The sequence below is a fragment of the Calliphora vicina genome, chromosome 3 (genome assembly GCF_958450345.1).
Source record: "Calliphora vicina chromosome 3, idCalVici1.1, whole genome shotgun sequence".
Classification (NCBI taxonomy): domain Eukaryota; kingdom Metazoa; phylum Arthropoda; class Insecta; order Diptera; family Calliphoridae; genus Calliphora; species Calliphora vicina.
In genome coordinates, this window is record NC_088782.1 from 31,807,736 (window position 1) to 31,832,093 (window position 24,358).

The 24,358-nt window shown below is 32.2% G+C and overlaps 2 protein-coding genes across 6 annotated transcripts in view; both read left to right on the forward strand.

Annotated features, from left to right (window-relative positions):
• Positions 1–24,358, forward strand: part of axo (axotactin) — a 203,314-nt gene that overhangs the window by 61,832 nt on the left and 117,124 nt on the right. For all 5 annotated transcript variants that reach the window (XM_065505190.1, XM_065505192.1, XM_065505191.1 and 2 more), the window contains exons 6-7: positions 2,417–2,552; positions 4,417–4,701. In XM_065505190.1, coding sequence (XP_065361262.1) covers positions 2,417–2,552; positions 4,417–4,701 — 421 coding nt within the window. The remainder of the gene's footprint in view (positions 1–2,416; positions 2,553–4,416; positions 4,702–24,358) is intronic.
• LOC135955794 (uncharacterized) lies at positions 5,024–6,171 on the forward strand. Its single transcript, XM_065506160.1, has one exon. It carries the CDS (start codon positions 5,092–5,094, stop codon positions 6,079–6,081), a length of 990 nt encoding a protein of 329 aa, XP_065362232.1. The 5' UTR covers positions 5,024–5,091; the 3' UTR covers positions 6,082–6,171.

Here is a 24,358-nt window from a genome sequence, read left to right on the forward strand (position 1 = left end):
TCAAGGTTCTTCAAACTTTGTCCGCATAGCTCTCTTACCATTTTATACAGATTGGCTGAAAATGGTTGGGATTGCATTAGTGATTGTGGCACAAAGTAAATAATTAATTTTGAAGATCTGGAGAACTATAAGTCTAAGGGCCATTATTACAACTTGCCTTTAAGTTTGTAATAGAATGAGTTAACTTTAAGGGTACCTTCTATTAGTTAAAGTTAGCTTTTACTATTACGAACTTAAAGGCAAGTTGTAAAAGAATTTAAACTCTGTATCAAGCAATCTATTACCATTCTACGCAGGTTAGCTAAAAACGAATTTATTCCTGTTCCCTGTTCGAAGTTTAGCTATATTTTTTAAATTTTACTAGGGTAGGGGTAGCGAAGTGCACCGGGTTATGCTAGTAAGTAATGAATAGGTGCAAAAATTATTTTCTTTTTATAGCGTTCAAGCAGCATTTCGAACATGTAAAATCGTCATTCAAGATCTCTTGTCTTCAATTCGTAAGATAGCCCATTTCCCTGCTTTATGAATGAATTATGCTGCCTTGAGCATTTTGAAATTGCTGCTCGAGTTGCTCCCAATGATTTTGCAAGCTCTTTTTGAGTTTGACAACAATATTCATGGAGTAATGCCTCCAATTCTTGGTATTCAAACTTCTTTGGTTGGCCTGGGTGATCTTTGTCTACCGTGTCAAAATCACCACGTCTAAGCCGCAGAGGCCATCTGTTATTGTTAAAAGTGACATTCAATTAGAGTTCCCAAAAAACCGGCAAATTTAAAAAACCGGTTTCCGGTTTAACAGAAAAGGTGTGTTTTTGAAAAAACCGGTTTTGATTATTGTCTTTTAAAAAAACCGCTTAAACGGTTTCGGTTTTCAAAAAAATCGGTTAACCGGTTTATAATAAATTTTTATTTAATATGAAAAAGGCCTCCTTTGGAAATTTATAATTTTATGCAATTATTTGATATCTTTTACGAAATATTGTCAAATTCTATAAAATAAATCAATATTTTTCACAATGGTTCAAAGTTTTTCATAAATTTGTTTGAATGAGTTTTAGGAAATATATTTCATTAAAACCGGTTAACCGTCATACAAAAACCGGCTTGTCAAAAAACCGAAAAGTTAAAAAAACCGAAACCGGTGGAGTATATAAAGATGAAAAACCGGTTGACCAGTTTTCAGTTTCGCTTTTGGATGCTATACATCCAATATTGTTAAAGAACTGTCAAATTATATTATATTTTAAGAAAAAAAATGTTTGTTCAAAATCAATTGTTGATAAAAAAAATACAAAATTTTAATAAACATCAAATTAGAAAAATTATTGAAAATATGCACTAAAAAAGCCAAATATGCTCTAAAAATATGCCAGAAATATTCAATAAAACCCAATAAAGCAAAAGTATGCTCTTAAGGGCAAAATATGCAATAACAAATCGCTGCCAAAATTCTTAAAATGTTTTGAAAAGAAAAAATTTCTTATGGACAGAAAATCCGGTTTCCCAAAGATCCATTTTTGATATGAAAATATTCTGAAATATAAACGTGGTTATAAATCGGTAAATAATAGTCCATTGGTTACTATTTGAAGTTGTAATATGAAAAGGAACAACTACCTTAAACCAAATGATTTCTAAGCTAATTTCTTTCAGAATTAAAAGAATTTGCTGCTGGGTTCTCCACACTAATATTGAGTGTTTAAAACACACACTTGCAAATCCCAAGTGTTAGAAATTGTTGAATTGCTTTGTAGCACGTACGTTCATATTATTGTTCATTCATAAATAGTCGGTTTTTTTCATTACATTCAGATTTCCTACTCTATATCTGTTGGAACATTTTCATTGGTCTTACAATTGTCAAGTAATTTTTTTTATCTACTTCCTGTATTCAGAGTTTTTCATACATTTCAATACGTATGTCCAAAGTGCAGTCGCATTCTGTGAATGTGCGTGTTTAGAGAAACAGGAATATGTAGGGAATAGGAAAACAAACTCATCATTGTCTTATCTGTAGGAAAAAAACATTCATCTTATGCAGGGATGAATGAGTTGGACAAACAGACAGAGAGAAAGACATACATATATATAGATGAATGTAGGAACTACGAGAGGCCGATGCAGTAAATGAATGTAAACCTCTATCGTCTACTCTTGAATTAGATTTGTATATTTGGCATAATGAAATGTAGCCAGGGTGGACAATGTATAAATGTTTGCCCTTTGTTACATTTGTATGTGTGTACTTTTCATAATTTCCATTATTGTTTGCATTATTGGATTCTATCCATCTATCTGTCTGTCTTTCTGTCTTTTATTCATTCATTCAATTTTTTTTTGTGTTCTGTAGTTGTATTATTGATCTCTTGTATTTCTGGATATCTGTTCTCTATCTTCTTGTGTTTTTATCCCAAAGGTACGCATTGATGTCCATGGTGCCAGATTAATTGCAATAGTTGACGAACATCAAGAGGAGGTTTATCTTAAGGGCCTGAATCATGATACCAACTATGGTGTATCAACAAATTTACCATCTGTAGTGCTGGTGGGAGGTAAGTGGATTTAAAATTGTTTTTTTTTGTCGTTCTTTCTTACTTCGATTTAAGTATTGAGTGGCTGGCAGTAAAATGGAAAATTTACAGGAAAATGCAAAATTGCCTAATTTAAATTATGAAATAACCAATTTGATTTAAGACAATGTGGCTGTAATAAAGTTGTAAATTGGAGAATGAAATATTGGGAAGAAATTAATAATTGTGACATATTATTTATGCAATCTAATCAGGAGAACTTTCCTTTAAAAGCACTTTATCATTAGCAGAATTATAGCGATATTTTCAATATTAATTTGTTTTCCAAATATCTAATGTGAAACTAATGTTCAGCATCGTAATGCACTGCGCGTTTTGGAAATTTTCGAAGTCATTGTTCTATGTGAACAATCCCTTGACAATGGAAGTTTTCAAAGGGAATATTCGGCATGATTACGAGAAGTTGTTGAAAGAACTATTGATCTGGTGATGAGCAACCGATATTACAAAAAGATGCCAAGATATTGGTAATTACGATAATGAGTGTAAAGCCGCAATGATAGTGAACAATGATCATCAGGTGCCTTCATCCACTTAACCGATCCTTAGCTGATTAAGTTTAAAATTCAGAGATCTTCTTGCTTCGGAGGCTCTAACCCTATTAACTACTTATGAAGAAGCTCACTTGAGTCCATTTAAAACTGCTCCCATTGTCATACCCAATAAGTAAACGGCAAGGTATTTATAATACATCCATTATCTCCAAGATGAACCAACCAGATTCTCTGATGAAGGAGTGGATTCGTCTTAGATTCATCCTTGTTAGCTCACCTAAACACGATAGGAATACGTTTCCGCAGGTTTGTCCGAGCCGGACAAAGGTGAATAGGTGGGACACAGTCTCCTTATCTTCTTCGCTTCGACAGCTTCTACAGTAATCGTTGTACCGTAGACCCAGTCTTCTAGCATGTGTCCCAATTATACAGTGTCCTGTAATAAAGGAAACAACTAGCCTTGTTTGCTTACGACGGAATTCCATAAGTAGATTCGTCCTGCCGGCATCATATAGGGGCCAAGTCGTCCTTGCAATAACACAGCAGGGTTCATTAGTCCACATGGAGATTCAAAAAAGAGATCGATGGACTTCTCATCCATTACCCCTTTTGGCCAGTTCTTCAGCTATACAATTACCCTGATTTCCAACGTGTTCAGGGACCAATATAAGCGTTATGCTAGAATATCAAGCCTAGGTCGACTATCAACATCACTCTAGTTTGGGTTCCTGCACATAGGAACTACTACTGTAAGGAACAGATCCAGAGAACGATCTGCTTTCAATGTCTCAGATTCAATATATTTCGCAATACCGCTTCTGACCATTAAAAGCGAAATCTTCATACTGCAGAAGGCTGACAGTAGATGGAGCAATATGCAAACATATAAACATTTCATTTGTGTAAAGAGTTTGTATTTGGAAACCTTAGTCAATTAAAAAAAGAAAAGAAAATAGAATTTATGTTTAGTGTGAATTTATTATGTTTAGTGTGGCTACTCTTTGTTGGGTGTTTTTGAAATTAACTTGTTTTAATTTAAACTTTAAAATTGTAATTTTCTCTATACTAAAGCATATAGACATGTAGTAGACATTATATCTCCCAGTATTATATCCTTCTTTATAATTCTTTCTATTCTATTCCCATACAATGTTATTTCACTAATTGCATGATGTTTTCTGATTATAAATCATTCAACATTTTCCACTTACATTTAGACTTGCAGCCACTACTCTATAAATTGCAACAAACAAACCAAAAAAAAAAAACAAAAGCTTAATGAAAAATTAAACTAAATTCTTTGAATTTTTCTGTTTTTCTCATTTTCACAGGACTTTCATCGGAGGAAAAACTGCATGGTGTTAAATACATAATTGAATCATTTGTTGGCTGTATACGCAACGTTATATTGTATTCGGGTAAAGCTGCCTCCGATTTGTTGCCCATTACCCCACTGGTTGCCACCAAACATGAAAACGTTAATGAGGGCTGCTCTGATAAATGTCATTCCCGGCACAATTTGTGTTTCGTGGGCTCCAAATGCATAAATCATTATTATGACATCTCGTGCGATTGTTTTGGTTCACACTATGAGGGCGAGCATTGTGATGTTTACAGTAAGTAGAAAGGACTCATTTTGTATTTAATTTTTTTTAATTGTTTAATTTCTGTAAATTCTATGAGTGAATGGAATGTTTTTCTATAGCGAACGAGTACTTTGAGTAGAAATTTAACATGTGTTTTGTTATTGTAACAAAAACAAAATACATGTAAAACGTCCACTCAAAACGTCCACTCGCTATAGAAAAACAGCACATTAGTCTTAAGTTAAAAATCTGGCTCTAAATATGGAGAGTATTGGGAAAAGTACTCAATTTTCAAAACTTCTCTAGAAGGCACCTAAAAATTCCTTTCAAATCAACTCTGCCTTTAAAAATGTATTATTTTTATTTCTTTCAAAAACCTTTTATTTTTTTTTCCAACAAAATTTCATTGCTTTGTTTAAAATGCCTCGCAAAAGTTTCATTCCTCCCGTTGATCCCTGGGAACGCAAAAAACTCACCGACATTCACAAAAGAAACATAAAAAACGCACGCAGTCTTATTGATCTAAAACCGCCCAAACTATTTGCCTGCACTTACCTAAGAGTTCCCAAATTAAAAGATGATTTTATAGCCACCAAAAGGATACTTAAGGAGAACATTCAGCTCTTAACCAAACTCAACTATATACAAAGAAATCACGGCTTCACCGAAAACATTAATAAATGTGTCTCCATCAAGTCCAGTCATCTTATCCGATTGACTAAACGTTTGCATGAAATTGAAAAAGATAATTGTAAATTGGGCAAGAGAATATTAAAAGCCAAGTCATCGGTCGATACTAGGAGAGGACTGGAGGAATTAAGAGTCCAAAGAAAACATAATCATACCAAATCTAGCATATCACAGGCCACACTACAGGAATACAGGGACGTTATAAATTTGCAAGAACCCAGCTTAATAGGAAAGCTCTTGAGGCCAAAAGTCTTTATAGACCTCTATGTCAAAAATGTAAGACCTCTAGGACGCATAGTTATACAACTATACACAGAAGCTTGTCCTGAATTTGTATTGGAATTTATGCGTCTGTGTTCTTATCGCAACTTGGACATGTTGAAAGTTATACGCATATTTCCTTTGCTATGGTTGGAGGCAGAACTTTCTGTGCCAGATGATGTTCTTAGCTGTCCCGGTTTCATGTATAACATGCACTGCTTAGATCATGGACAGGGTTCTGGTGTTCTATCGTTTGCAAAATCTTATCTAAATGGTTTTCCTCCTGGTCTATTGAATTTCTCTATTAGCTTCAAGGCATTGTCTGTATTGAATGGCGAGAGAGTGCCATTTGGTGTCATATGCCAGGGCCTGAAGGTTTTGTATTGTCTGCAGGACTATGGCACGAAAAATGGTAAAACTAAAAAGGATATTGTGATTGCTAATTGTGGTGTGAGTTAGTGAGAGTTAGAAGACAATTGCTATCTTTTAAATTTTAAATTTTGTTCATGGAGTTTTGTAGTAGAGCTATAAAGGACTTTAAATAATAAAAAACATTATAGTTTGATGTAAATTTTTACGAAATTAAATGCAAAAACATTTATATTTTTTAAATTTAAACTAATTTATTTTAGGACTCTTTAGCCTGATATAATCTCAAACTCTTTTCTATAAGCAAAATTTAATTCAGATGTTTTCAAAAATCCACTACAACCAGCAATGTTTTAAACATTGCTGGTTGTAGTGGATTTTTGAAACAGTACTCCAAACAGAAAAGTAGCTTCCAAAACGAAATCGCTAGCTTATATTGCTACTGATAGACTCAATGATCGTTGGATTGAGTTTGGTGGTCACATGCTCAGTTGGTATCGAATAATGGCTATCACAATTCAATGGTTCGGGCTGTGAAAGTGTGAAGAAATTCCATTTCTGTTCATATTCTGTTTATTTTAGTGATTCTTATATAGATCCTCGTAAAGACTTTGGTCTATAGTTCAAAAACGTTCATTAATATCAGAGAATTAAAGTCAGACTACTGTTCAGTTTGAAATTAATGCCAAATGTGCTTTAAATCGTTTAGTTTATTTTACTGCTTCCAGTAAACATAGAGAAACAATTTTGATTATCTGTTTTAAATTTACTTGGTTAAAATACATTTTTTAAATATTTATCCTAATAACTGATTATGATTTAAAGATTACGAAGAAGATCTCATTTATTGTTTCAATCAGCTGTGTTTAATAAAGAGCTATTTCCGAAATCAAAATATAGAAAAGTTTCTAGATTTAAGTTTCTAAACAAATTTTATATATTGTTACGTAATTGCATTACCAAATATCGAATTTAACGATCTGTAACGGCTGCTTCAAACATTCATTATGTTTATCAACATTTCCATTGCTCGAAACTTCAGTTATTAACATTGTTTGTAAGTATAACAATATTAACAGTTAAAGCTGCTAACATTAACATACCTGCTAAAAGCTCTAGAAATAGAACATACATGAAACCACTAAACTACTAGATACCACTCTGTAATACAGAGTCTGTATATAAATTGTAACAGAAAATTACAATCAGTCAGTTTATCATAAGCGCTGTTAAAATTAACATCAACTGCATTACCAGTGTATTCTTTTATGTACGTTAAAAAAAAGTGACTATTTAATTTGTGTTTTAAACTACTAAGCTGCTTATATATGCAATTAAAAGAATACGGTTTATTTAAAGGAAATAAACCACCGATTTTAAAAGGTAAAAATCTAACAATATATACAGTGGTGGTCAAAACATATGCAACCAGCAAAAGAATTTTACAAAAGTTGTTTAAACTAGTTTAAGATGTAAACAAAAATATTCATTTGCTTATAATATTTTTTAATTAATGCTTTAAAAATAAGAATATGAAATTTAATTCAGAATTTTTTGCATTGAAAAGAAAAAAAATTTATAAAACTACGTATGGGTTGATATTTCATTGGCCAAAACATATGCAACTAATTGCTTCTAAAACATTTCTGTCTATAAAACTTAATATTTCGTGGCAAATCCTATATTTTCAATGACGGCCTTACATCGGCAAGGCAGTGAAGCTATCAAATTGGCAATAAAATTTGCAGGAATAGCGTTCCAAGCATCTACCAATCCTTGAAACATAATATCTGAATTAGTGCAATTTTCGGGGTCGATTCTTTGATTAACGATTTCCCAAATGTTCTCAATGGGATTTAGATCTGGTAATTGTGGTGGCCATTCCATTACCGAAACACTTTCTTGTGCTAACCACGATTTAACAACATGTGAAGAGTGCTTGGGGTCATTATCGTGCTGAATAACTCATCGAAGAGGCTTATTATCCTCAGAATTTGGAGGCATTACTCTTTCCAAGATGTCTCCATAGATAAATCCATCCATTATTTCATTAATTTAGAGCGATGGGCCAACAACAAGCAGCAGAAAAACAACCCCAAACCATTACGTTGCATCCTGCATGCTTCACCGACGTTTTCCCTACGCGCAAAAACCTCTTATATCAAAACGTAATCAAAAGAAACGTTTGAAGTTTGCTATGGAGTATTTAAATTGGCCAGAAAACAAATGGACGACTGTCCTATTTAGCGACGAATCCGAATTTAATATCATCGGAAGTGATTTCATGTGTTACGTAAGACGACCACTTAACACGCGGCTTCAAGCACGATACTATAAAAATACACTGAAACATGGAGGATGCAACGTAATGGTATGGGGGCAGTTTTTCTGCTGCTGGTGTTGGCCCATCGCTCTAAATTAATGAAATAATGGATGGATTTATCTATAGAGACATCTTGGAAAGAGTAATGCCTCCAAATTCTGAGGATAATAAGCCTCTTCCATGAGTTATTCAGCACGATAACGACCCCAAGCACTCTTCATATGTTGTTAAATCGTGGTTAGCACAAGAAAGAGTTTCGGTAATGGAATGGCCACCACAATTACCAGATCTAAATCCCATTGAGAACATTTGGGAAATCGTTAATCAAAGAATCGACCCCGAAAATTGCACTAATTCAGATATTATGTTTCAAGGATTGGTAGATGCTTGGAACGCTACTCCTGCAAATTTTATTGCCAATTTGATAGCTTCACTGCCTTGCCGATGTAAGGCCGTCATTGAAAATATAGGATTTGCCACGAAATATTAAGTTTTATAGATAGAAATGTTTTAGAAGCAATTAGTTGCATATGTTTTGGCCAATGAAATATCAACCCATACGTAGTTTTTTAAATTTTTTTTCTTTTCAATGCAAAAAATTCTGAATTAAATTTCATATTCTTATTTTTAAAGCATTAATTAAAAAATATTATAAGCAAATGAATATTTTTGTTTACATCTTAAACTAGTTTAAACAACTTTTGTAAAATTCTGTTGCCGGTTGCATATGTTTTGACCACCACTGTATATCTTACAGTGAGCCTCAAAAGTGAGTATACACCAAAAATTATTTGATTTTATTTAAGATAATGAAAATCCTAAAATTTATTCATCGATTCAAATTTTAATGTTTAGGTTTTTTGGAGATTGAGTTGAATAATAGATTCGGTTGTGAAAAAGAAAGATTTAAGTCGGACTATAATGATTTTCATGATCCTAAAAAAATCAAAAAATTCGCGGGTGTTTACTCACTTTTGAGGCTGTGTGTATATATAAATAGGCCACACGTTTTTTTGTGGTACACTTTTAAGTATGTTATTGTCCACCAATATTGATGAAACCTATATGGTTTAAAAGAGTATTTTGTCTAAATGTGCACAATATAATTTTTTTTTAAAAATTCTTTCCATAAAAGTGTTAAAAAGCGTTTTAAATTTGCTTGAAAAACAACAACTACATATTTATGCACTTCTAAATACACGTATATTTGTACACAAACGTGAAAAATATTTTTTCGTATATTCAAAGTAACTGTATAATTTTGTTATTAGTGGTCGAATTTTGACCACCAGGCGATCCTAGTATAGATAATAGCCTCTCGTAACGAGAGTCTGGATGAAGTGTAAACGTGCTTTCTAATCACGTGGGAAAGCTTAATGTTTGTTAATATTTATAGAAAAAAAATTATAGAAATTATCCTCAAAGTTGAGTTTCTACCTTAACTGTTTGCAGCTAGGTTTTATGTAGAAGGTATTTAAACGATATAGAATTTTACTCTGATATTTTGGACTAATATTGTGGAGCCGCTCTGCTGGTCTTGATTTTAGCCATCATTTTCTGCAGATATTTAGATTCTGGCATGTTTACAATCATTCCATATTTGGAATGTTTAGTAATTGCCAAATCATTAATGTTTAATAAATTTGATTTAGATGCAGTCAACTCCCGCGGAATTGATATTAGTTACCGCCTTGGGTATTTCCCTCCAAAAGCTTTAGTTCCAAATTAATAAAGCGAGCAATAGCTTTATCGGATTTAGATACTTTATTTATGTAACGAATAATAATATTAAGCTCTACTATATCTTAATTGGTTTATTGGATTTATAGTTTCCGATTTGCTAATAGGCTCCAAGCTTTGTAATGGTTTAAAATAATGTTAAATAGTATAATCTGTAAGTTCAGCTCGAAACCTTTCGACCGTACAAGTTATAAAACCTAAATTACCAACTGAATTTTAGATAAGATCTTATTCTAGACATTATTATTCCAATATTCACGACTGCAAGTCGGTTTTTGATTTATGGCAAATTGTACAAGATCTCTATTGGTATCGGAAATCGTAAGTCGAAATTCGTTTTAAACTCGCTAGTCTAGTGACTTGTTAAAAAAGGATATATCACTTAACTTGTTCAACTGTGACAAGCATGTATCAATTTATCCAAATCTACCTTAAAATACACATCTTAAATATTTGTAGGTAATCAAAATTTCCCAAAAAAATTTTTTTGTCGCAATTTTTTTTTTAATTTTTTTTAATTAAAAAAAAAGTATCTATCATTAGATATCCATATTGTCTATATTAATGACTTAGTAATCCAGATATACATATAACCAAATTGGCCAAAAATCGAGATTGTCCCGGTTTTTTCTTTATATCTCAGCCATTTGTGGGACGATTTTAAATAGCAACCTAGCCGGGGAATTTCCGATATATTGATGTATCAATCATGTTTGTTATTTGGGGGCTACGGAAAGTTGATTTCAACATACAAACAGCCATGGCTATATCGACTTCGCTATCTATAACGTGGTCGCAAATGTAAAAATTACAAACGGAATGACAAGCTTATATGTACCCTTGCCACTCATGGTGAAGGGTATAATAATGTGTATTTCTAAAGGCTATGGTGACTGTTTAAATCTCGGCAGTACATGAGGTTTGTGATCTATAAAATGTCTAATTGTGATCTATGTCTAGAGGTGATCTATAAAATGTCTAATTGAAAGGTAAGCATGACAAAAACTGATCCTTTATTCAGCCTGTTTTCTTAGTTGGTATTTATAAAGTTCTAGATGTTTTATGATAGGTTCCTTAATACAAAAACTCGTGTTTTAATAAAAAGCTGAATTAAATAATACAAAATTAGAATTTTTGATAATTGGCAATAGTGATAACACTGTGCAGTATTTTGCTTAAAATGTAAAATAATGTTTTTCTTATTTTATATATTATAACTTAAACAAGGTATATTCAACTGTAACGAATCTTATATACCCATAATTTTAAGTGAAAAAAATTTTAGATGAAAAAAATTTGGATAAAAAAATACAATTTAAATTAAAAAACTAACCGCGGCAATCGCGGTTAATGGTAAAAGAAATTGGGGTAAAATAAATTATTAGGGTGAAAAAAATTTTGTTTTAAAAAGAAATTTGGTGGTAAAATCGAGGTAGTTGCGGGCCGATTTTCTCGATTTTAAATAACAATCTAAGTTGAACTATAATATATATATTTATGTATCTATCCTGTATGTAAGTTATGACGGACAGATGGTCATGGCTAAATCGACTCCGCAATCTTTTACGATCCAGAATATATATAATTTATGGGATTATATATACTTACTGTGACAAACTTATATATACTGTTGCCACTCATGGTGAAGTGTATAAAAAAGTGCAATAATGTCCTTCAGTATCGGACGTCCCTATACATATGTGTGAAAATTCAATACAATATTTATCAAAAACTTTATTGCAAAATGTCAAATTAAAAAACAACTCCAAACAAACTATTGTGTCTCTTAAATGCCAAACGCAGTTTATCGGCATTTAAATATACAAACTACATTTAACAACTATAATACGACTAAAATAGGTTAAATAGCTTAAGGTGAAATGTGTATGTATCTGAGAGTGTTTGCAAAAAAAAAACACACAAAAAATGTTTGCAGTTTGAGTGGTTAAATAGATACAAATAAATAGCAACACTACACACAAATAACTGACATACTAACTAACACATACATTAGATACATTTATTTTACATATTTCAAAAATTTAACATACAAATGCAAATGTATCCATGAATGTAGCAAGTAGGTATGTGTGACAATATTTGGTAATTTTGCACAAATATTTTGGCCTGCAGCAAATGACTTAATTAATCTGTCATACTAAATAATCGATATATGTAGAACACAAACATACATAAGGAGTGAGATCGAAAAATTCTTAACATACATATATGTTTATAAAAAAGAAACCACTAAACTTACAGCTTTAATTTTTTTTTTATTTGATTGAAATTATTATTACAATTTACAAAAAAAATTATTTTTATAGTTTTAATCACTAGTGATGAAATTTTGAACCTTTTTCGGAAACCCTTCCATTAACGTTTTTATAGTGCTTTCTGTCACTTTGCTCGAACATGTAGTCCATCTCCGTTTAAAATCTACCACACTTTTGGACACCTTTTTTGTACTCTTCAATTCTCTTTTAACAAGAGCCCAATATCTCTCCACTGGCCTTAGCTCCGGGCAGTTTGGAGGATTTGCCTCTCTTGGTACAAATACCACATTATTGTTCTTGTACCACTCAAGGGCTTGTTTGCCATAGTGACAGGATGCCAAGTCAGGCCAAAAATAAGTGGACACATTATGAAGTCTTATGAATGGAAGCAGCCTTTTTTGTAAACATTCCTTGATGTAAATTTCGGTATTTATAGAGCCCGTTGTAACAAATGAGTGGCTTCTTTTGCCGCAACTGCATATTGCTTGCCATACCAAGAACTTTCTGGGAAATTTTGTCTGCTTTTGGGTCCTAAACTTTTCTTCAACATTCCCTCGAGCATCAGCAACATAAAATTTTTGACCTGGAAGTTGCGAAAAATCTGCCAGAACATACGTTTCGTCATCCATTATGCAGCAAGAATATTTTTTTATAAAACTTGACTTCAATTTCCGTGCTCTGTTTTTGGCCTCTAAATTTTTAGTAGCGTTCCTGTCAGGAACTTTTTGAGCCTTGTATGTTTTTAAACCTGCATTAGCTTTAACTTTTCGTACCAAATAGTCCGAGCACTGAGCTAACCGGGCTGCTTTCCTACCGGATGTGTTGGGAGCTCTTTTGAAAATGCGTTCTATTTTTTTGGCTTTAGAAACATCATGTGGACCATTCCTTCTACCTGAACCAGGTTTTCTATCAACTGACAAGTTCTCCCGGTACTGTTTAATAACATTGGAAACAGTTTGACGGCAGACCTTTGTATGCTTGGCCAACTTTTTGTAAGACCAAGTTGGGTTTTGTTGAAAATATTTAATAATTTCAGTACGCACTTTTTTCTGGTCACTCATTTTAATCAGATTAACAAAAAAATTAATATAATTGACATTACACATAATAACTGACATGTTTTTCAAAGGTAACTTGATCAAAAAAAAATTCAAATAATACTTGGGTTAAAAAATGTAATGAAAAACGTGTGTTAAGAATTTTTCGATCTCACTCCTTACATCATAAGTATAAATAAATGTACAAATAAAATTGTACATACAATTTGTTTAAATCGCTTAAACAAGAAAATATTTAGATTAGCATTAAACAAATTTAAACACAATACAACTAGGGAGAACAATCAAAAGTAAATTATAAAATAAATGTCCAGTTTGGTTTACAATCCCTATTATTCCTTAATTATAACTTGAGTTTTAAAGAAAATTTCTGTTTTTCATTTAATAAAACTCTGCATATCTATCACATCTACTTCTTTATTAAATTCATTTTTTACTTAAATGACATTGCCTCGCCCACCTTTACATAGTTATAAAAATTGTAAAGAAAAATCAGCAACATCCAAAAAAATATATATATTGACTTTAACAGCATTTGCAGCAATCAAGAGAGAGAAGAAAATACATAAATGTAACCATGGTGAACATTTCCAGCAACACCAACAATTATAGAGGCATCAGCAATAACTGCAAAAACAGAAACTTTAGCATCAACATCATTGTCTGACATTTTTGCCAGGGTTACGATCTCGGATTCATTCAAATTCATTTCAATAACATTTTGTCACTCATACATACATGTATACGAGGGTGTAAAATAGTAGGTTAGTACATATTTTTACAATAAGTAAAGCTAGTATGTATTAGATCTAGGGTCATATTTAATACAGTGGAACCTCTAATTTAAGTGAACCAATAGGATTATTGTCGAATAGGATTTTTGTCGAAATAATGTTTATACCCATCATCAAAATGATTGATTTTGTCACTCCGTTTGTAACATATCCAAATGTTGGTCGTAGAACCAATTAGAGTGACAATCAGTTGTATGGAAAAAAAATTGTGTTAAAATTTTGAAGAGCGCCGGGTGGAATATTGTGACTAGGGATGCCAATCCCGAAAATCACGGGATTTTTCGGAATCGGGATTTGTGAAAAATAATCCCGGGATTTTTCGGGATTAACAAATCCTGAAATATTATGAGATTTTTGATATTTTAGGAAGATTTTTGAAGCACCCAAAATACTTAGAAAGCTAAATTTCAGCATATTTATAATACTAATCTCGCTTCAAATCCAAACGCAGCCAGATTTTTTCATTTGAATCAGGGAGCAGCATTGACAGGCTTTTACACAATTTACACTTTTACGAAATTTATGCTCAATTTATTTTCTGAAGGGGACTAGGGGCAAATGTAGTAGGATCGGTATATATCGAGCCCTTAGCGCCAAATTATCGTAAAGAGACATTTTCAAACAAATTTTTTTTATTGCTAAAATTAAAATTTTATGGACCGACTGATGTTTTAGCGTTCTCAGAATATCAAAATTGTTAAGAACTTCAGAGCCGAATATAACACTCTTACATGTTTATGTTTTTTTTTTTTGGATTTAGCTTGATTTTTTCAAAGTATTTTTACCAGATTTGTTTCTCTAGAATTTTATGTATGGGAAAATTTAGCTAATTTGCAACAGTGTCGCCTGGCTAACGAATTTTCCCAATATCATAAATTTGTTACAATTTCTTTAAAACTACACACCGCACTAATATTCACACCAATAAGAAACTTCATATCTTTGTAATACATTGACAACAAGGAATTAATTCTTAACAGGAAACATAACTATACAAATTGTGATAGAAATCACAGTGTCATACAAAAAGAGTGCATCCAGAGTCTCAAATTTCCGATAGAAGATTTTACAACCATCTCCTCCAACTACTACAGAAGTCATAATATGATCGATTTATTCTCCTGGAGGGCAACCCGAACACGCAGAGAACAGTTATCACCGCTACTAGATTCGCAATAGAACCCGCATAATCTTCGTTAGAGCAATTGATCGAAGACAATTATATGCGAATTATATCGCCATTGTGTTCCAACTAGTAGTATCTGTGAACCTTCTCATTCGAGCAATATCGTAGAGTCTGGTTTGAACCGTAAAACCGATACCCCGAAAAATCAGTCAATTTCCAAAGTGCCTCTCTCTTTGCCAGTTTTTTTTTTCTCCATTACCCCTCTTGGGAGCATTTGGCTTACACAAAGCATCTTCCATCTTATACGATTTGTTTTGCAGTTGTTTTTCGCATATTTTCCATATAAGATTGCACTCCTTGTTATTGGAGTATCGTGCGTCTTCATGTACGATGTTGCCATTATAAACAGACTGTTGTTATTTTTGTATCAGTTTCGTTAAACAGTTGTTGTTCTTGCTAAGTAGGTGATTGGTCTGCTATAGCGGGTACAAGGATACATGTAGGATGTTGCCATAAAATCCAGCCTATTGTTATTTTTGCCTTGTGTCAGTTTCGTTAATCGGTTGTTGATCCAGCTAAGTAGATGATTGGTCTGCTGTAGCTGGTCTAAGATAATGGTGCTGCCATCTGTCGTTGCCTAGAAACAGCGCCCTCTGTGTATTTGGTGTAGTGGTCCTACACCTCTGAGTCCTCTGCCAGGGATCGAACCTGGGGTGCTTGGTTTTGTAGGCAAGCACTTTAACCACTACACCATGCCGCCACTTTGCCAGTATATCCACAATATTAATAACTTGGTGACCTTGTATAGAATGTTTCTTCATCTCGTTAAGAGATGCCCGGTATAAAGAACCAAATTGGAAGTCGTATGGGCACCTATGATAGATTTTTGGGCTGAAAGATTGATAGATTGCTATAAATTCCAATCAACCACGTATATTCGATTAATAATTAAACAATTCATGGCGTTTTTGATCCCCAAAATTTCACTCTGTAGCGATCTTGATAAAAGACGTCTGGTATCCAAAGACCAAACTGTATGTCGTATGATCGATTTTAAAGCTACTTGGCTATCGCTGTAGATACATATAGCAACCACAGATATCCGATGAAACATTTACCAATTCAAAGTTCTATTAATAAATTTCAGTCTATAATACACTGGATTGGAAGTTTCTTTGCAATCAGGATTCGACAGGTCGATCAAAAAGTAGTCATCAAACGCTTCGAATCTCCGATCCACTAGTACACAGTGGGGCAGAATCGAATTTTTTGGAAATAAATCTGGCATTTCTAAACGGCTGGTTCGATCGGGATAAAATTTGAATTGGGCGTAGCCAAGGAGTATTTGAGTTTAAGTTATTAAAATGGAACCTATAAATGCTCCATTTTTAAATACGTGCCATTTTTTTGTTTCCCATCCGATTTCAAAGAATTTAATATTTTTGGAAAGCGCTCGGCTAGGTCTTGTGCTATTTATCTCTTATAATTTCCTAGTTGTAGGCATTTCAAAATTTAAATTTAAAAATTTTACCATAACTTGGTCCGCTTTTTCAAAAATATAGGTCACACTTTTGGACCGAATGGACTCGAATTTTTTTTGTTAGTTAGACAACTAAATTACCAATAACATACAAAAGACTTCAGAGCAATATCGATTACAAATCCAAAAATAACCGATTTTCAATTTAAAAATTCAAAAAATAGTATATTTTTGCTGTTTTTTGGACAAAAAGGTGACTTAACTCTTTTTTTTATTAAAAAACAACTTTCTTTAAGAAAATATAACAATTTTATGTTTTTCTATAAAGTTTCTTTACGAAGAACATTTTGGTATAAAAAACATGTCCTATTTTTCGAACATGTCGGCCCTACGTCCTTTGGAAATTGACCTATTTTTTATCAAAATTTCAAATTTGGGCCACATGTTCTAAAATCCCAAAGCTGGGATCAGAAAACGGAAAGCAGCTTTGGAAACTCTGATGTGTTCCCTATTTATCCCTAAAGTATTTTCCCAGCCCCGAAGGAAATGTGGACCCTATAGGCAAAATTGTAAAAAATACATTTTTTGGAATTTTTGCTAAAATTTTTAGGAATTGCGGGATTCCCTTTGACCTTTTGACAAGTTTTTTTACACCTTCTTATTTAGAATGAGAAACTTAAAAAACGCTGAAAATTTCCATTTTTAAAAAAGCGGCGAAATTTTAAAATTTCGGACCAGCTGTTTAGAAATGGACCAGCTGTTTAGAAATGATATATTTTTTTCCAAAGAATTTCGATTCTGCCCCACTGTGTAGTATCAAACATTGTTATACAAAGTGTACAGCCATCTCCTTTTCTTACTCATTCTGACAACTTCTACTGAAATCATGACATGTTCGATTTATTCTCCTGTAGTGCAAGCCAAAGAATCAATGATCACCGCTACTAGATTCGCAGTATATCCCGCGTAATGTTTTTTGGAACAATTGATTGATGATAATTATATTTAGGTTATATCACCATTGGCTTCCTGCATCTCATTTGGGGGTAGTCGTAGAGTCTGGTCTGAACCATAAGTGGTGCTCAAACAAATCGGTTAATACCCTCTGCTAGGACCGAAGTCCCACTTTTAGCTTGTATATCCGCCATTTGATTAACTGGGACAACTTTTTGACTTTGTATCTATCTATAGTCCATGTTTCTCCATCTGATTAAGAGAAGCTTGATATTCAAGGAGCAAATTGGATATCGTTTGGTCCTTCATATCCTTTGCTCCCTAAAATGATATATTTTAGGGCTGCTTGGCTTGGTTAATATCAACCACTTGTATCCAATTAATCATTAACAAATGCATGTCCCTCTTGATGCCCGTTGAGATGTCCGATATTCACTGATTTGTGATAAATTTTGAAGCTGCGAATCTCAAAACTGGAAGTCGCTTGGCCATAAAATAATCAGGCAACCAGATCAACATGGCAAAAGGAGCCCTTGAAATCCGCAACTCTCTCAAACTTTTTCAACCACATTTCCAACCATTTTGGCGGGAACGTCGAAAGTTTATTACTCTACTCCTACTCTATTATCTTTAAAAAATTCTTGCTCTTTAGCTTTCTTATGTAGATCAGTGACTTCAAAAACCCCAAAGAAAAAAATCTAGGGCGATCATAAATGTCGATATTTTTGCCCACTTCAAATCGTCATAATAAATTAGGCAACTTGGAAACGATATGTTGGAATCAAAGATCTTGCAGTCCCAATTCATAATTTGTATTATCATCATTATGCATCGCTCACCAATCACAGTATTTGTGTTACCTGTGAAATCCTGGAAAAAACGACGCCTTTACAGTACATTATTCAGTGACTTTGGTGGGAATTTAAAGATCTAATAGGTGCCCCAAATGATGCCTTATTGCTTAGGATACAATACGAAAGAAAATAGTCCATTGAGTCTTTGAGATTCAGGAGATGGAGTACTTTGAGTACAGCATTTCATGGCTAGTCGATTTTTATTCTGTATAAATCTGTTTACTTTATAAATATCTAAACAAAACTGGCACTTGAAAAATCTGTAGTATCTTAAGATAGAGCGATACAAAATTTTATTAGGATTGCCGCATAATCAACATATTTATGAATGCTCAGACAGTGTTCCAGGGGGCTATTTGTATGGGATGTTCGGACGTTCGGACATAGCTAGGTCGTCTTAGAATCTTATGAGAACCCCAAATATATACTAATGTGGGTCTGCTCTTCGGTATATCACTAGATCACATACTGTTACACCTCTGAGATGATTGATAATTTTTTTTTGTTCATCCTGCCTGTTACTTTTTACACTTTGTAGCACTAGCAGTAATGGAATTCGTTTTATGTTGTTGTTGTTATTACCCTTGCTGCTGATGTTGTTGTTGTTACTACATAGTATTATTGTTGACTGACTGACAATGTATATTGCCGGATAACTGACATGTTGACTTATGTCGCATATCAGATAGACATTGGTTGTTTTTGCTCCTGCTACATACATACTATATGTATATGTATGTATGTATGTATTTTGTTTTTATTTGATTGTTTCCTTTTTTACATCCTATTTGTGTTTTTTACATAAATGTGGACACAGAGACACATGTGTGAACATATATACAAATGTACATGTGTTGGAGTGTATGTATATGTATATAAATGTATCCTTTACGCAAATTTTGTCATCATTTTTATTTAAAATCATCTCATACAAATTGTTTTCATACCCTCTGACGTTTAATGCGCTTTTTGTAAAAAAAAACACACACACAACTCACACATCCATCCTCCCTGGTCCACTCATGAGAAAGAAGTCTGCCTGTCTCTGGCTCTGTGAATGTGACATTAAATCTGAAATTTGTATCTACACACGTGTATTGTGGCTGCTCGTCATGCGGTATGTTTTGGTAGCAGGCAACATGAACAATAACAACGACAGCACTACCAGTAGCAGCAGCAACAGCAACATTATCAACTGCAACAGCAACTATGTACAATGATTTTACATGGACAATGAATGAAGTCAACTCTGTCAGTTTCAATTGCATTTGATTTAAACTGTTTCGTAGTGCATTTAAATGTCAATCAAATTATTTAAATTGTTTATGTTTTATTACAACTTTTTTGGTCATTACTCTTCTCTTAAAGCTAAATGTAAAAGGGTTTAAAAACCAAAAAAAAAAAACCATTAGGACTATGGTGAACTATATACAAAGGATCATAAATTGTGATGTGCTAGATTTTTTGTTTTCTTAATACATATTTATATATTATTTTATCTTTAGATAGTACTTATAGCCAGCCAAATGTTTGAATAAATATTTATTTATAGCAAAAGTTTATATTTCAAGGACAAAAAATCCCTTCTAATTAGGCTAAACTGAGATTATATTATTTCCTTTATTTAAAGAAAAATTTAAAATAACATTTCATGAAAAATGCGCTAAAATGTAGTCCATCATCTAACCAAATCACGTTTAATTTAAACACAAATTTATAAGAGCAGACCAAGCAAACCACTGACCATAAACTAAATGTGCATAAAATGAGATGATAGAGCGATGGAAATGGAAATATGTAAAAGTGAGAAGTTGGAAAATACCGATCATATAATACCCTACACAAGTTATATATAAGTATTTTTAAGATGTAGACCTTATATGTGAAATATGGATATTAAGGAGCGATCCTCAATTTGTATAAAAGAGATCTCATAATTTTTTTTTATTTTTTCCATAACATGGAAGATGTACATCTTCGTCCAGATGTCGTTAAATCGATCCTGTGATCACAAAAATACTTCTCATATTCCATAGAATGTATTTCATCAAAATTGTGTTCATTGCATAGACTCTTGAGCAACTTTGGATTTACCGGCGCGGTTTAGAAAACAGTGTAATATCTGATCCATGTCAGCTAGTAGAAGATCATAATTTCCTCTATAGAATGTCTCAACGATTTTCCATTCCAATCTCTTTCTGGGTCAGGTATGATCTGCCTTGGAAAATATTATGACTAAATGCTCAACATACACACAGTGAAAAACAAGTAAAAGAGCAAAAAAATTGTTTCTTTTAAAATTTCATCAATTTATATTTTTGAGTGATTTTCGGAAGTGGGCCTTATATGGGGACTATGACCAATTATGGACCGATCACCATGAAATTAGGTCGTGTGATTTATGTCTATATTAAAGTTAACTATGTTGAATTTTGTGTGTTTACCAACATTTTTAAGCGATTTATGCACGTTAAAGTGATTTTCGGAAGCGGGTCTATATGGGAGCTATGACTAATTATGGACCGATCGTAACAAAATTTGGTGACATGAATTTGGTGTATATAAAACTAATATTTTTGGGCGTTACAAACATCTGCACAAACGCATAATACCCTCCCCACTATGGTGGTGTAGGGTATAAATATAGTTGTACATTAGGTATATGGTTGGTTCACATCAAGTGAACCAACTTTTAAAATCGATATCTTCCGATTGGGATGATTTTTACACCAAGGTTAGACCTATTGAATAGTAATTGATTCATTCAAGAACTTTGTTATTATTTCACAAGAAATTGTCCGAAATATATCGCTGATAACTTTAAATTTTCTAGATCATTGAGGAATCCACAGATAATATTTTCTCAGATTGCCTCTGCTGTATATGAAAGATCATTTCAAGTGAGGATATCTAGAGTATGGAATACGCTAGCTAGGGAATTAAAATCTTTTTCTTATTCTGATGAAACTTTTAAAAAAAAAACTAATTAATTATTTGAAAGAACATAATTCTTAACTAAGTATGTAATTCTTAAATATATTCATTTCCATTAACAACTTTGTTATCGCTACATTTTAAAAGTATTATTATTATTTTGTATTAATTTATATTAAAAATATTATTTTATCATAATTAAAATCATTTTTATAATTTTAAATATATTATTGTTGTTGAGTAGAATATAAGCCATATTTGGCCAAATGGGCTTGGTTTTGAATTTAAATAAATAATATTAAATTCAGACACAATTTTTCAACAAGATCGTTCAAGAACTCTCGGAGTTAGAGGGGGTCAAAATTTGATTTTGGCCAAACATATGACTTTTCTCATCTATGTAACTTATTACCTATTGTTCTTAGCAAAATGTGTCACATATAGTTTAGATAGCTATTTCTTCAATCTTGCGAAAAACAATATTTAAAAAAAAAATAAAAAAATTTTAATCGAAATCAAAAACTTTGTTGACTTTTTTTCGAAATGGGCCCTCTTCTTAATTTTTTTTTTTTGCTCAACAGAAAACTCAGATATTTTCCTTGAAGACCTATTTAGTCGCTTAGTGGGATGCGAGTGGGATATCTATCAAAATAAATGTTTTGTAACTCAAAATATGCAATTTTTGACTTTTTTTTGCAAAATCTAACTTTTTTTTTAAATGGGCCCTTTTTTAAAAAGTTATATATGGGGGATTTCATGTCAAGTGAACCAACTTTTGAAATCGATGTCTTCCGATCGGGATGAAATTTGCACCAAGGTTAGCTCTATTGGATAGTAACTCAGACACAATTTTTCAACAACATCGGTCGAGAACTCTCTGAGTTATAGGGGGTAAAATTTTGACAATTTGGTCAAACAGGGGTTTTTTCTTATCCATGTAACTTATTACCTATTGTTCTTAGCAAAATGTGTTCCAAATAGTATAGATAGCTATTTCTTCTATCTTTCGAAAAAAAATATTTAAAAATAAAAAATTTTTAATATTTTTTTTCCGAAATCAAAAACTTTTTTGACTTTTTTTTAAAATACGCTATTTTTTTTATTTTTTTTTTTCTTAAAATAAAGTTTAGATATTTTCCTTGAACACCTACTTGGTCGCTTAGTGGGATGCGAGTGGGATATCTATCAAAATAAATATTTTGTAACTCAAAACATAAAATTTTTGACTTTTTTTGCAAAATCAAAAACTTTGTTGACTTTTTTTTTTCAAAATGGACCCTTTTTTAATCTTTTTTTTTAGGTCAAACAAAAGCTTAGATATTATCCTTGAAGACCCTTTTGGTCGCTTAGTGGGATGCGAGTGGGATATCTATCAAAATAAATATTTTTTAACTCAAGACTTACAATTTTTGACTTTTTTTTTTGCAAATACGATTTTTTTTCCAAATGGGCCCTTTTTTTAAAATTTTTTTTGTAGTCAAAAGAAAGCTTAGGTCCATTCCTTTAAGATATTTTTAGTCCCTTAGTGGGATGCGAGTAGGATATCTATCAAAATAAATATTTTGTAACGCAAGACATACAATTTTTTAATTTTTTTTTGCAAAATCAAAATTTTTTTCCAATATGGGCCCTTTTTTAATTTTTTTTTTTGCTCAAAAGAAAGCCTAGGTCCATTCCTTTAAGATATTTTTAGTCCCTTAGTGGGATGCGAGTGGGATATCTATCAAAATAAATATTTTGTAACGCAAGACATACAATTTTTTAATTTTTTTTTGCAAAATCGAAATTTTTTTCCAATATGGGACTTTTTTTTAAAAATTTTTTTTGCTCAAAAGAAAGCTTAGGTCTTTTCCTTTAAGACCTATTTTGTCACTTAGGAAGATGTGAGTAGGATATCTATTAAAATAAAAATGTTGTAACTCAAGACATTCAATTATTGACTTTTTTTTTGCAAATTCGAATTTTTTTTCAAAATGGGCCCTTTTTTAAAAATTTTTTTTTAATCAAAAGAAAGCTTAGGTCCATTCCTTTAAGATATTTTAGGTCCCTTAGTGGGATACGAGTGGGATATCTATCAAAATAAATATTTTGTAACTCAAGATATACAATTTTTGATTTTTTGGCAAAATCAAAAACTTTTTTGACTTTTTTTTAAAATGGGCCCTTTTTGTAATTTTTTTTTTTGCTATAAAGAAAGCTTAGGCCTATTCCTTTAAGATGGTTTTGATCGCTTAGTGGGATGCGAGTGGGATATATATCAAAATAAATGTTTTGTAACTCAAGACATACAATTTTTGTGTTAAAACATTTATTTTGATAGATATCCCACTCGCATCCCACTAAGGGACTAAAAATATCTTAAAGGAATGGACCTAGGCTTTCTTTTGAGCAAAAAAAAAAATTAAAAAAGGGCCCATATTGGAAAAAAATTTTGATTTTGCAAAAAAAAATTAAAAAATTGTATGTCTTGCGTTACAAAATATTTATTTTGATAGATATCCCACTCGCATCCCACTAAGGGACTAAAAATATCTTAAAGGAATGGACCTAAGCTTTCTTTTGACTACAAAAAAAATTTTAAAAAAAGGGCCCATTTGGAAAAAAAATCGTATTTGCAAAAAAAAAAGTCAAAAATTGTAAGTCTTGAGTTAAAAAATATTTATTTTGATAGATATCCCACTCGCATCCCACTAAGCGACCAAAAGGGTCTTCAAGGATAATATCTAAGCTTTTGTTTGACCTAAAAAAAAAGATTAAAAAAGGGTCCATTTTGAAAAAAAAAAGTCAACAAAGTTTTTGATTTTGCAAAAAAAGTCAAAAATTTTATG